The following is a 15,140-nucleotide window of genomic DNA, read 5'->3' as shown; positions in this document are numbered from 1 at the left end:
CTGCATTTATAGACCAGGGTCTGTTTCCCTGTGGCTGAATGGAAAAAAAAAAGATGCCTTACCCACTTCTCTGCTTGGAATCGTGTCGTTTCTTGTGTCTGACAGGCTGCAGAGGGATATTATCCGACATCTTTGCTGCTGTAATCCCTTTCTCCCAAGCAAGGGAGAGGCTGTGTCTGGCTGGGTGGTGCTCTCTACCCAGCAGCCTTCTCTCTGTCTGTCTTGTCTGTCTGTCTGTCTGTCTGGCAGGTCCTTTTAGAAAGGATCTGCCCACAAAAAAGGGTCAAAGGCAAATCATCCTCCAGGCAAAGCAGGTACTGTTGTCCCAAGCTTTTACAGTGGCCGGCACTTTGAATTCAGCCAAGCGATAGCGCGAGACGCTGACGCGACGCTTTACGGGTCGACAATCTGTCCGTTTGGGGGGCTCGCCGCGCGCGGTTCGTCTCTGCTGCAGGTTTATGTCTCCCAGACGCAGACTCCCCGAGGTGCAGGCCGTAGTGGTTAGCGAGCTCGCCTGGCGAAGCCGGAGGACCCGGGTTCGATTCCCGGGCAGGGACGAAACCCAGGGCAGGTTTCCTTGCTCCACGAGCTTCTGTTTACCCAGCAGTAAGTAGGAACGCGGTTGTTAGTCAATTGGTGGTTCGCTTTCCGGGGTTAATAATCCAATAATTCCTCCCCACCCCCCCAAAAAAAAAAATTGGTCACTCAATCCATAGCTGTTTGTGGGACACTGATTGGCTGCCACATTTCGCCCACAAGATACACAGTCAATTCACGTTGCAATATATTTTGTGAAGCGTTTGAGACGTCTCAACAAAGTGTTAAGGTACTTTATCAAATACAAGGATTATCATTAGAAGTACAAGGTTCTAATGGATGGTGTTAATATATATATATATATATACGCTTCATATACAGAAACACATGTGATCACACTTATGGTTGAAGACAGGAAGTGTTGCTGGCTATATGACTATCACTCTGAGAGACTGATCACAGTATAAAAATGCAAGTTGTTGTTGTTGTTGTCTCTAAGGGCATCATAGCCAAGGGTGACCATATGTCCCCGATTTCCAGGGACAATCCCCGGATGAGGTATTGTGTCTCCGTCCAAATTTGCCCCGTCTTGAGTTCAGCAACAAACTCAGCAAGAACACTAAAATTCTAAAACAGATCCACTCAGAGAAATACAGCCATTAACCCAACAAGCTTCTCCAGTACTGCCAGCATCAGGAATTGTGATGAGTCCTTTTTTTCCAAAAAAAAATATAAGGGTCCCTGGATTTGGTTGACAAAATATGGTCACCCAGTGAGATAGACCAGCCCTTTTTCTGAACTTCATCCAACAAATAGTTGGCTGGACTGCTCTCCATGATCGAAGTCTGCCTGTGTTCTTGGTTTGAAGTCTACCCTCTTGGGTGAGATATTGGGATGTGCCAAATGCCTAAATGCCTGTTGATCCCCACAAATAGACAGAGACTTCCATTCCTGATCCCGCATGGGATCATTATCAAAGACGTGATAAGGCACTATATCAAATGCAAGGATTATTATTATTATTATAGAGCATCACAGCCAATTCAGAGACTGGCAACACGAGCATTTTCAGCTGGAATGACTGGAGAATGATCAGGAGTGGGAACTCAAACCGATTCGTTCCCCTTTCCTAACGCAAGCTCTCTTAATCAGATGTAGGTTCTTCAGTTGTAAGCCCAGCCCCCCACCCCCCACCACCTCTGAAGTGTTACAGTGAAGGATGCTATATAAATGTGAGTTGCTGTTTTTAAAGAGATTCTCTTGTGTTCGACTGGCTGACATAACTAGGCACTGACCAGTGGTAAAATATGATACTTTTCTACTGTCCAAAGCTTGGTTACACACTGGTCAGTGACTTTACTATTTGAACCATCAGCAATCTGAAAATGCATTTTCCAGGACCGCAGGAGAAATTACCCTCTCTTTTCATACAGTGCCATGGAATCTTCAACATCGGCCTTAACCTCGGTTTAACGTTCATTCAAACGATAACACCTCCAACCACGCAGGACTCCCCTACCACTGCAATGGAGTGTCAGCCGATACAACAACAAGATTACATTTGTATAGCGCCTTTCATGTCGGGAGGACGTCCCAAGGCACTGGACGGTGTACAGCATCTTAGACCTGAGCTGGGGTCGGGGGGGAGGGGGGGGGGGGAGAAGGGAGGGGAGGGCAAGGTGGGTGGCCGATGGCATGGTTGAAGAGGAGGGTTCTGAGGCGGGACTTCAAGGAGGCTAAGGAGGGGGCGAGGTGCAGTGATTGGAGGATGGAATTCCAGAGGTTGGGGGCAGAGTGGCTGAAGGCTCTCCTGCCAATGGTGGGGCGGGTGGGTCGGGGGACATGGAGCAGGCCAGAGCCGGCTGAGAAGAGGGAGCGGACGGGTTGGTAGGAGGTTGCAGAGGTAGGGTGGGGCGAGGCCATGGAGGGTTTGTAGGTGAGGACCAGGATCTTGAACTGGATCCTTTGAATGATTGGGAAGGCCGACAAGCAGGGCGTTTGCATAGTCGAGCCTGAAGGTATGAACAAGAGTTTCAGCGGCCTGAGGGGTGAGGTAGTGGTGGAGTCGGGTGATGTTAGAGGTGAGGGAAGGCAGAGTGAGCCATGGCTTGGATGTGGGGAAGAAAAGACAGTTGAGGGTCAAACAAGACACCTAGGTTCCTGACTGGCTTGGTGAGTTGTGTGCAACCATGGAGGTTGATGCTGCCAGAGCCTGAGGTGCAGAGGCGCTGGCGCGAGCCATTCAGAAGGGCCTCAGTCTTGTTCACATTCAACTGTGGGAAATTTTCCCTCATACAGGACTTAATGTCCAACAGGCAGTCTGTCAGGACAGCAGTGGTCCTGGAGTTGAGGGCAACTACATGAGTTCAAAGTCCTAACATGGCACCTGAACCCACTAACATTTTGGTTCAGAGGCAAAAATGCTGCCAACTGAACCCAGCTGACACCTAACCCAAGATCGACTCCTGCCTAACGGATCCAATGAGCGATAACATGGCAAGAAAGGTGCTTGGTCCAATATGAATATTGTACACTAGGTGGGAACATGGCTAGCTCTAATGTTACTTCCCTCATTTATGTCTTAATTTATTATTGGCTTTCAATAACAAAGGCACAGCTTTTTTTAACAAAAGGTCCATTTTCCATGTAAACCATATAGGTTCTACGGATTCAGTCACTCTTGCATCAGTCCACGTACATGTCAAAGCACCATAAAAAAACATTGTGAACTGAAGTCAAAGATATTAGAGTGAGTATCCTGGAAGATTGAGATCAAATGGGCCAAAGTACATCAGAATCAATCCTATTGTACTATTAATCTCACTTTCCAGTTATTTCTTCAGACGACTAGTGTTTAAACACATGTATATATTTATCCACTTGCCTTTCATTTGCCTTCAATGGCAAGCTCAGGTTTTAGTTAACTAAACTCAAGCAGTACCAACACAAACCCCCACCCTCAAGCTTTGGTTCTTACCCATCTGCAGCTCATATTCCCTCGACAGTGCCCTCTGTACACTCACTCACAAGACAAGGGAAAGATTAGATCAATGAGAATTTGATTATATAAAAAAATACTGAATCAGGTTTTACTGGTTTTCCTGAAGTTGTTTGCTAGTTTACAACTATGGTTTCAGCAGCTCTCTAATAATAATCCTTGCATTTGATATAGCTCTTTTCACCTTTTCTAGACGTCTCAAAGCACTTCACAGAATGTACTGTGAAGTGAGTTGACTGTATATTTGTGGGCGAAACCCGCCAGCCAATTGCGCACAGCAGCGCCCCACAAACAGTCATGGATTGAAGTGACCAATTTATTATTGATTTTTTTCTTGAGCAATTATTATCAGGCGTGTGGAGTAAGGAAACTTTGTCCAAGGTTTCGCCCTGCCAGGAATCAAACCCAGGTCTTTCATTTGCGAGGCAAGTGCTCTAAGCACTAAGGCATAGGACTTTAGTGCTTCAACCAGATAATAGGTTAGAAACTGACACTCCATGTTAGCCCCTCATCCCAGAATTTCATGCTAGGCTGGACTTTAACCCAAGTCACAGTCAAAAGACTAGCCACTGTACTCCAGTGGAGTTGTGGGTGGAACTGTCCTTCAGAATAGACATTATATTGAGGTCCTGCTTGTCAGTTCAGCTGGAAGTTGATGAGGAAGGACCAAGCTCCTGAGAACCACCCAACCTATATAGTTCAAGACCACGTCATATAGTGAATTTACCAATTGAGAAATCTTGGTCCCTGTGCAGAACTTGCATTCATCTGCACAGCTGTGTAGATTGGCAAACCAGACGAGTAACACCTAGTTAAGTAGCTTCATTGAGCCTTGCATGTAAGAGGTTTGAAATAAAGGACAAAAGACGACAACGATTGACTGTAACAATGTCAACCTGCATTTATTCCCATATGCCAGAAAGAAAAAAAAATCAAGTTTACATTCAGTAGATGCACTAAAGAGAGCCACTAAAACATTCATGAAAGACAGCATACATAATCATGCCATTCAAGGCATCTTTGACATGATGTAACAAAAGATCCATTTTCCATGTAAACCATATAGGTTCTGCAGATTCACAGTTACCCCTGCATCAGTCCACTTGCATGTCAAAGCACCATGAAAAAACATTGTGAACTAAAGTCAAAGACAAGGCCGATGTGAAGCAGTAATCTCCGAGCATCAAACACTACTGCAAATGGTAGCTTGCTCTCAATTTGGCATTGAAACATCAGCCCAGCTACCGAAAGACCCAAAGTACTGTTAGTAAAGCAAGATGCGGTGTCCGTTTTGTTCAGCACTCCAGTTGTACATTCAGTGTTAAACTATAGCACTCAGAAAAAGAGTCGGAGAATGTGGAACAAAAGTCTATGTGAGGCTCCCAAATCCTTGCGTCAGCGAAACTCTCGATCCGCTACCTGATGCAACCGTCGTCCACCAAAAGCAAGAGAAATGACACCTTCCGACCACGCACGAGGTCAGTTCATGAACAAAAAATGGTCAATAGCCTGGGGGGGGGGGGGGGGGAGGGGAAGGAACCAGCACGACCAAACAACAAAAAAACACAAATGGCAATTTTTTTAAAAAAAAAGTGAGGTAGTTAAACAAAATTACTTCAAGTTCTGGGGCCCACCCTCCCCACTTCCCTCATATGCTACATGTGGGTCTCCTTTGGCCAAAGCACAAATGGTGCACCATCCAGAAATTAAACACATAACCCTGGTTTGAAATCAACCAGGGTGGGCACACGCTCATCAAGAATTCTCTCTTGTTTTTTTTTCTCCCCTGCCCGATGATTTTGCATTGAAAAAAAATGGAGTCAATTACCTCGTTTAAATGCTCTGATCAACTGGTTGCTCGCTCAATTAACTTATTTTTTTTTAAAAAAAATGAGCACTCATTCTCATTTAATTTCTTTTAAAAAGCACAGACCGTGTGCAAGGCACTAAGGTCTCTGTGATAAGAGCTTCCCACCCCACCCCCAAATAATTGGTGACCTAAGCCAAAGTCAAAAGGACAGATGAATCCACAACACAGGCTTTGCGAAGAAATTCCATCTGCGTCTAAATTTACTGTTTATCCAGCATTTCGCAAGTCCACAATTTGGAAAATACGGTCTTAAATTTGAAGCCCACTTTCTGTAAGTTCTTGTAAGACTTCAAAGTTAAGACTGAATTCAATAATTTGCCAAGTTCTGGAAGCTCCAAAACACAAGGGCCAGGTAAAAATTCTCCCCACTGCTGAGATGCTTGGAGCCTAAACACCCAGAAAACTAACAGCCTGATCAGAAATTATATCACAGCCAAATGCTTGGAACATCTGCATTAAAAATGAGTTGCTTTGGCCAAAAACACATTTCTACTGGCCTGGTCGAGGCCAGTTTGATACTTATTTCCATCCAAAATGCAGCTTTTTCTTTGAAGAGACATATAGTCCTACAAATAAATCATTTAACTAGGACTTTTTTTTCCCCATATAAAAAAAAACAAGAGTTCATTCAAGATTTAAGGAATGAATTGTCATCAAAATCTAAACGGATGGCACCAACTGACATTCTAGAATAGTTACCCGCATAAATGGTTTTAATGTATAAACAGTAAATACAAATACACACACATCTTCAAAGACAAAATCTCTATAGTAGTTATGGAAATGATTCATTTCAATTTCTACTAATTATTCCAAAATCTAGCACTCATTACAGAATAGGTTTCAATCTTTGGATTCATAACGATTTTTTGTAGTAAAAAAATTCATGAGAAAGAGGCTGTACACTTCAAAAATATTGTAAACTTAAGTCAACATTGTAAACGCTTCACTTTGCAAGACCCGCTTTATTTTTCTTCTTTAGATAATCCCAGAGTTTTATACACTAAATTTGCAAAGCATTGATTGTACTCGTAACTTAAATTTAGGAGATACCCAGCAATTTTGATATTTAGAGACACAGCTACAGTAAAAATCTATTTTACACTTTTGAGGTTTATTTGAAATTAGTAGCCCATAGTGAGGTTTGTAGTTGTACTTTTTTTCTTCTTCATTTAAAAAAACTAAAGACTAAAATCTAATCTAAACTGCACATTTGCTAAAGAACGTCTCGTTTTTTTTTAATTAACAGCTATTTTACTTTCCTCCACAAAATGGGGGAAGGTTGGTGTTACAATGCCTTCAGGGCTGGCTTTGTCTTCATCAGCCATCACTGGGCTAATAGCAGGTGGGGTTCCCTCAGCTTTGGAGACTGCGGCACTGTTACTCAACACAGAACTCCCCATGACACTAACAGTGAGGGGAGGAATGCCACCATTCTGAATCACGGAGATCTCGTTGGTTTTCATGACTAATCCATTGGTGAGTGAGGTGGTGTAGTGATTCCATAGCGTCGGCTCAACCTTCATCGCAGGAGCCACTAGATCTTTGGGGAACATCTCAGCGAACTTCTTTGGGTCATTGCCTATTAATACCATAGGACCGTCTAACGAAAGACGCCTCCCACGTCTGGCCGAGTTATTCCACATGTGAGTTCCAATATGCACCTACAATACAAAGCAAAATATTTTTTTTTAACATGATTAGTATTATTGTCGTTGAGGCTTCAAGCAAAGTCGCAGATACCAACTCGAGAGGATCACTACATATGCGATTGTCAGCTTCAAGCACTACCTGAACAGACAGTCTGAAGTCGCCACATTTATACTGCAGTGAAGTGGTCTACAGCAACATGAATAGAACGAAGCTGTTGCCTCAACAGGACAAAAACGGTACAACTATTCCCCTCCCTCACCTCTGGGTACAATTGCCACGGTGTTCCTCTCCCTGTGAGCAAGTTCATCTGCAGGCCAGCAATGTTGTTTGAGATTTCCCAGATTGAACCACCTTTGATGTACGCTGCTATGCGGTTTAATAGTTTCCAATGAAATACACCCTTCCAACTCCCAAAGAAATGCCCTTAACACAGACCATACAAGAGTATTTCCTCCACCACTTCCATCACAAACTGCTTCAGTTTACCACTGAAAGAACTCCTCACAACTTTAAAACTCTGAACACACGCCTAGACTGGAGAGTAAAAACACGGGAATAGAACAGTCATTATTGGGCAATCATCTCTGCCTTTGAGATCACAAGTCATGCAGGGGAAAATAACCTCTCCCCTTCCCTACCCCCCTACTCCAGATACCAACTGTATCCTTGGTACAGCTCCCCTTGATAGGATAGTGCTTCCACACAATGGTCATTATTTGCAGGAGAGTTTGGACAGCAAATAACAGCAGTGTGTTTAAATGTCTAGGTGTTGTATGTATGTGATGGAGAGAGAGAAGAAATGAGAGAAAGAAAATCTGCAACCACAAGACAAGCGTAATTTCAACAGCCATTGGACATTGATCATGAATAGGAATCCTGCCTCCATTTCCCCTTTCCCTCTCTCTCCATCACCTGGGACATGGACGTCAGTTGCAGATGCCTCTATTGAGATCAGCTAAATGAGCACAGACCAAGAATCAAACCTGGAAGCTTCCTGTCTGTACGGCTCAGTATCCTACAAGGCAACCAGAGTCGATAGAGAAGCTATCTAAGGCGCTTAGATCTAAGGCGCCAAGTAAAACAAGTCCGCTTCACTTGCAAGCTAGTTCTTATTGGAGCTATCTGTCATTGCTTTTTTAAAAAAAAATCAAAAGAATTTTAGACCAGTACACAACTGTAGTATTTTCTCAATCTGAACCAGTTACCTTGAGGTTTCCTTTGGTTGTAAAAGCTCTTCCACAGATGGTGCACGCAAATGGCTTTTCACCAGAGTGCGTGCGTTCATGAATCTGCAGAGCACTCGCGGAGGAGAAGGACTTTCCACAGGTAGGGCAGTTGTGTTGTTTAGGTGTGCGGCGGGGTGGAGGTGCCAAAATGGGTGGCAAGATTGGAGCCACGCTTGACGGGGAAAGAAATTGTGCAGTGGTGCTTACTGGACGTTCTCCATGGCCACTCGCTTCCACTTTAATCAGAGCGGGAGGAATCCTGGCAAAGGAACCTGCAGGAACTTGGACAGCACCTGAAAACATACAACAGTTTGACTGTTTAGTCTACCGTGGGCCACTCAAGGGACCCCTTCTTATAATGGGTTTTTGTTCACTCTACCAAATGTCGCTAATTCAGCAACCAAATGCAACAGATTTGCTAACTGCTCCGTGCAATCTGTCCCCAGATGCCTTTAAATGTACCTTAAAAGCAAAAGGCTCAACAATAAAGGACCACGTCTTTTCTTAATCATTTCTTTTGTACAACACAAGCCAATGCAAAATGCAATCTACGTTGAGAAAAATTGTGCTCACTGTCCTTACAGATCAACACCCTGCCTTTAAATTGATGTTATCTTCATTGTTACTCATCAAGCCAAGTAACAGACAATGAAACACATCCAGTCCTAGCATCATATCTCATCAAGCATCCAGCAAACCATAAATATCTCTACTCTGTCCAACCACAGACTTGAACGCAGTCTCAGAAAAGCCCCAACTGTATCAGTACGAGTTTTCCGTGTCTCATAACAGTCACCTTATAAACTGTAAGTGAGACTACCAAATTAGTGCTTGACGTGCTACATTAGACCAATTAGCTAAAGTGACCTGAACACATTTCGGTTCAGACCCTCATTCCAGAACTTCGCCCTTGACTGGACTTGAACCCAGATCCCAGAGTCAAAAGAACAGCTACTAACTTCTTCACCACAGCGCTGGACTGTTTGAAGTTTCCTGTGTAATTCTTATTAACCCTTGCTGCTTCCACATTCACTGATAGCCTCACGAGAAAAGACAACTGTATAGCACCAAGCTATCCTTTCTAGCCGGTCTTAAATTTAATTCCCAGTCTGTGCTGAGTCAACTGATCAATAGAGTACTAATGGGTAAGGATTAGGAGACTTAAAAAAAATAAGGTTCCATTGGTTTAGTTTAGGCGTGTGTGCACGTACTGTATATTGGCACTCATGGAAGCATACATAGAACTCAAGACATTTCAGCAGATGAAAATTAACAGAAACCCCCATTAAGAATTGTAATTTGACGGTATAAAGTCTACTCCTGCGGTTTCCCCTCCCCCCCCCCCCCGAAATCCAACAACAGCAGACAACACCCAAGCTTCCAACTGCTACCCTAGCTGAAGTGAACTAATTTAACACAACCCAAAGATCCACAGATCTCTCTGGCCAAGTTGGGGGGGAATCAGAGAGAGCACACAATGGGAATAATACAAGGCCAGTCTGACAAACCCCGAGCAAAGTTCTCTCACAACTATCTTTGCTCCGCAAGTCACTTCAAATATAGGTCTTACATAAGTACTACTTTCTGGTGGAGGTGATTTAACTGGTCAGAATACAGAACACTGCTGGGGTTGTGCAACAACAAGATATCTGCACGGTAATGGCAGTGTAGTAGTCTGTGGTGAGCGCATTGAGCATTGCAGGCTGTAAAGCAAGAGCAGAAGCAATGGCTGTGCAGTGTTAGCTGGTGTGAGCTGCAGTAGATGTGCAAGGTTTCCCTTTGGGAGCAGAAGAGAAGAAACAAAGAGAATTTTGGCTTCAAAGTTCATTTCATTTGCAGTTTCATCAGATAATATGTTGATCTGTCACGTGATTCATTTGTCTTCACCGGTCAGGAAACACTGAGAATCTGCTTGAATGAAGACAATCGGCCTGAAATTCCATCTCGCCTCAGTTTGTAAGACCATTTTGCGTTTAAAATTTAAGACTGCGCAGAAATTGTGGAAAAAACTCTTTACGTTCTTTATTTGGATTTAAGAACTGTGGAAAATCAGCTTTCAAATTAAGTCCTAATTGAAGAATTTTTCACAATTCTGCATCATCCTAAATTTCACACAAAAATAAACATGTGAGACACATGTAACTATTCCAGGTGCAATGTGTCTTACCAACTAATTGTGTTCAGTTTCTATTCTGTTACTCGGTTATAATCTTTCCACCCCACACCCACCCCCAACTTTTGTCATCTCACTTCGAGAGAGCAGAAATACACCCAGGTCTGTTGCCAATGTCACAAAGGGAGAATAAATTCACTTGGCTCATTTAAATATCGTTTGAGCTCAATGTTCACTGCAATGTAACAAGAGAGCAGCTTTCATCTTTGGGAGCTTGGTTTAAATCCAACCTGGACAGATGGCACGGCATTCTCTACCAGCCTGAAACACTACATAACATGTGGACACCTAACCCAGTTGACCACTGGCCAACCCGTATTTGCCCAGTATTCAGTAGCTCACACAGCAATGAGCAATTCACACCAGTGAGGTGGGGTAGGGAATATTCCTCATGGGGCAGAACAAGGCAGAACTCTGGATTTCATCTCTGCTGGAGCAGGCCGGGAGGGCTTGATGGGGCAAGGAATGCCAATTAGGAAAAGTGTCCCATTTCTCAACATTGGCTTCCTTCTCCTTGAAGGAAAGCTCAATCCATTGGGAATCGGATGGAGAACAAGGACTAAGGTATTCACAACTTGAAAAGAGCAAACAAATTCCTACCAGGAGGGCAAACACAGGCGACGTAGGAAATGGAATTTACTGCTAGACACAAATTCTACGTTTGGAGCCCAGTTTCTCAGCATTACAGAAGTGGTTTACATCACACCATTGATTTTAAGTTGCATCATTTATCTAATCCAAGCTCAAAGGAGATTGTCTTTCTATCTTGGTACCACACCCATCATCCCTTAAAATCTGGATCCATTTTATTTTTCAGGTAAAGAAATCTTAAACCAAAAAGTCTATCATCGCATCAGGGCCCATTTTAAGCAAGAGCAACACACCATTATTCTGGAGACTACAATGGAAAATTAAAATGGAATTAATCCATGTTGATGTGATCTGCCAGGAAGGAGTAAGTTGCAGTGGCTGCAATCTGTTACTTACTGCAGTCCCCATTTGTAAATGGAACGCTAGGTGCTTCTTCCTTAACTTTGCGATATATATTGCCAGAGGTTAAATCCAGTGCCCCGTCATTTGCCCCATCAGAGGTCTCGGCAGGCTCGGTGTTGGTTCTGGAAGCTTCACAGATGGTGAGGAATCCCGGCGACTTAGACTGGTGTTTGTCATTGTAGTTAACAGGAGATGAAGCGAGGACCAAAGCAGAGTCGGAGGCACTTGGGCTTCGTGCAATTGGATATTCCTGATCCCCAGCTGCCGAGAAGGAATCATTCGTCATAACTTCACTTTCTGGAGAACCGTTTTCACTCGATTTCAGACTGGACTTTCGCTGCAAATCCACATCCGAGTTGATCATTTTCATCTGACTCTCTAAAGCAGCAATACTTGAGAAGACCAACAAAGGGGAGTTGGATGGCAAGTCACTATAAGGCAAAACTGGTTTGGAATCCTCAGCCGGAGGCACCTTTGTACCCTTGTCGCCCTCCAACTCCGATTCATCCATGTTTTCGTCGGTGAAACTGCTGTCGAAATCAAGATTTTCGTCGAGCAGAAGAGGCTCTGGGTCAGAGCCGTCGTAATAGCCCTCGGGTAAAGGCGTGTTGGGGATCTGCCCTCCCATGTGCATTCGAATGTGTTGCTGAAGGACTACGGCATTGGTGAAGCGCTTATGGCAGATGGGGCATGAATGTTGCACTCGCAAAGGTGGCTTTGCCCTGTGAACCCCGTAGTGAGTCTTGAGGTTGCCTTTGGTCGAGAAAGCCCTGCCACAGATTTTACATTTGAACGGCCTTTCCCCAGTGTGGGTGCGGTAATGCATTTTGAGCGAGCTCTGGCAGCTCAGTATACGGTGGCACACGGCACATTCATTCGGGTCGTTTGTCATTTTGTCTATGTTCTCCACCAACTGCTGCAACTTGGAGGTCTCAGACGCTTGGCCGTTCTCGTCGAACACGTTACCAAGAGACGGCTTAGCCTTCAGTGATTCGGATGTGGATGCGGCCAGATTAAGGGCGTTGCCGTTTTCGGCGGTGGGCTTGCTGGGCTGGACATCCAGGTTAACCTCGTAGTTGCTGACATTGGACGACATGGAGGCAGATTCACTAACCGTCGGTGACTGTCGTTGCAGAAAGTCACTGACGGGAGCTTTGTCGGATGTTTCCTCAAAACCGCTGGATAGGTTCAACCCCACGGAATTCGACAATGTTTGCAAGACGGGCTTGGTGTCCACCCAATTTGCTGAACTCTCGGGCGGTATGGACATGCCGTAGGGAATGCCGCTGCTGGTGGGAACATTGTCCAGGTGTTCAGGAACGGGATAGGGGTTCATCCGGATGTGAGGGTACTTCTCCTTGTGGCGCTGGAAGTGGACCTTCAGGTTTCCTTTGGTGGTGAAGCGATTGCCACAGATGTTACATTTGTACGGTCTTTCCCCGGTGTGCGAGCGGATGTGAATCTGCAGAGCGCTGTCGTTTCCAAACACCTTGCCGCAAAACTTGCACTTGTGTTTGAAAAAGGACTCCTCGGAACTGGACTTGGTCTCAAACACGGCGACATTGGGAGGCTTACCTTTCTGGTTCCGGGCAGCGGACGCCGCCGACAGGCCCGACAGCGAGTTGTGGAACGACACGGCGTTTGGCGACTGAGGTAGCAGCGGGTTCGGGAATCGGATGGCCGAGCCGGGTTTCAGCCCCACTTCGGAGCGCGAGATGGGATCGGGCTTGGAGGTTAGCGAGGACAGCAGGCCGACAGTCTGCAGAGAGCCTGACTCGGACAGGTGCAAACCTTTGGCGAAAGGCGTTGGGATGACGCCAACCGAAGAACGAGGTAGTTGAACTGGTTTGAACCCTTCCAGGGTAAAGCTTTGGTTCCCGACTTTCTGCCCAATTAAAGCAGCGGCAGCAGAAAGCTGTTGCGACAGGTGGGTCCCCAGGGCTTTGAGCGGATCTGCGGCTGCCACAATCGAGGGGTGCAGGGAATGAGGAGCCATCATCGCCACTTGGATGCGGATTTGTTCAGTGAGCTGGATCTGCTGGAGCTGTTGCTGCTGCAAGCAGACCAGTTGCTCGAGCAGGATGGGAATGACGTTCACACTTCCGGTCGCGTTGGAATTGTTGGAAGGCACGTGGTCAGGAACGTGCTGAGTCACTGCCACGCTAGTGTTCTGAATGGTCTCTAATGTGACGTTAGTGTTGGGGATTTTGGATTGGGGCACGGTGCTCACGTCAGAGGACTGATGTAAACTGGCGGTGGCGGCAGCAGCATTTGAGGCACATGCGTTCTGAGATTCTACGTTATTATGATCAGTATCCATCTCAGCAGGTTCGCTCTCTTCGTCCATCCTCCCGTCAGAGCTACCACTGCTCTTGGACTGATCACTCGAGGTCTGACCTTCCATTTGGTTGCTGGTAAAGGTTTCCGGACAGGATTCTGGGCAGTCTTTTGGAGGCATTCCTCTCTCGCCTTCATTCATAATCAAAACGGGTGGGTTTTTAGTGCAATTTTTCCTGTGCTCGAGGAACTTGGACAGATCGAAGAACTCAGCACAGCATTTCTTACAGACGTTGGTGTCTTCGGTTCGACATTTCTTGGCGCTCACTTCATGATCTCCATCATCCTGGCATTCTCGAGAACCTCCTAACGGAACGAAAACGGGAAAAAAAAGTTATCCGTTTGTATGAAGAAGAACTCTCGTCATGCTCTTTGCAAAATAACTTCCAACGAATTACTGTACAAATCTCTTTGCTCCCCCATGTGGTTCTCTCCTGCAAGGCACCTTCCCAAACACAAAGCTGGTGCCAGGTTCCTAGTGTCGCGATTGTTAGGCTCTTAGTACGAATTAGCAATCGTATCATTGCGCTTAATTCCCCATAGGATGAGATGGTGTTAATAAGTCGCAGAGGTAGGGAGTAGCACAACTGTGGAGGGTTTTAAAGGTGAGGACGAGGATTTTAACCTAAAGAACAGTCAACAGCCATCATTCTCAAACTGATAGCTTTCTCCTCACCCCTCCTGAAGGCATTTGTGTAGCATCTTTCAAGTCGGGAGGACATTTCAAAGCGCAGGACAGTCAGGGATTGGGACAGCGAGTAGCATTCCACAGACCATCTCTGTGATCATTCTGGATACTGAGTGACTACATTTGACTACAAAAGCCCACAACGCACCCCTTTTCCAGGTCCCTGTCTAGAGGACAGTTAGCAGGACCCTCGCCAACCTTTCCTGACTAGCCCAGAGACACTGACAACAATTTGAGCAGTTCCATCACCATCCCAGCAAGCAGTGTTGATTAAACTGCCCTCATGGTTGTCTACCATAGCTTTAGAAGTCAGGCTGAAACAAACTGGGTCCCTTCCCTGCAGCCACGTTAAAAACACAAGCAGAGAAAGCTGAGGGAACAGCAGTAAAATTCTATTAAATGGCCGGTCGGGTCTCTGTCACTGTTAATTGAGGGCTTGGAACCCACCAAAATTGTAAGGACAGGAACTCTGCACTTAGTTTGCAATAAAGCCAACGTTATTTTCCATTTCAGCTGCCGTCTGCCACAATAAACGAGGCATCAAATGCCAGTCTGCAAGTCTCACACAGCCCCACACACTTACATGCTTGTTACGCAGGAGACACAACAGTACATTCCAGTGCCAACATTACGTCTGCTTTTTTTAAAAAAAATGCTCTCTCTCT

At 45.3% G+C, this 15,140-nt stretch overlaps 1 protein-coding gene across 1 annotated transcript; it reads right to left on the bottom strand.

Moving 5' to 3' along the window:
* Nucleotides 1-6,261: 6,261 nt before the first annotated feature.
* sall4 (spalt-like transcription factor 4) lies at nt 6,262-14,773 on the bottom strand. Its single transcript, XM_042341949.1, has 4 exons — nt 14,674-14,773; nt 11,445-14,093; nt 8,264-8,577; nt 6,262-7,069 (listed from the first exon to the last, which is right to left on the bottom strand). Exons 1-4 carry the CDS (start codon nt 14,771-14,773, stop codon nt 6,644-6,646), a joined length of 3,489 nt encoding a protein of 1,162 aa, XP_042197883.1. The 3' UTR covers nt 6,262-6,643.
* Nucleotides 14,774-15,140: the final 367 nt, after the last annotated feature.

Source organism: Callorhinchus milii, unplaced genomic scaffold (genome assembly GCF_018977255.1).
Source record: "Callorhinchus milii isolate IMCB2004 unplaced genomic scaffold, IMCB_Cmil_1.0 Scaffold18, whole genome shotgun sequence".
NCBI classification, from domain to species: domain Eukaryota; kingdom Metazoa; phylum Chordata; class Chondrichthyes; order Chimaeriformes; family Callorhinchidae; genus Callorhinchus; species Callorhinchus milii.
Note: the sequence above shows the minus strand (reverse complement) of the source record. Positions and strands in the feature narration are given on the sequence as shown.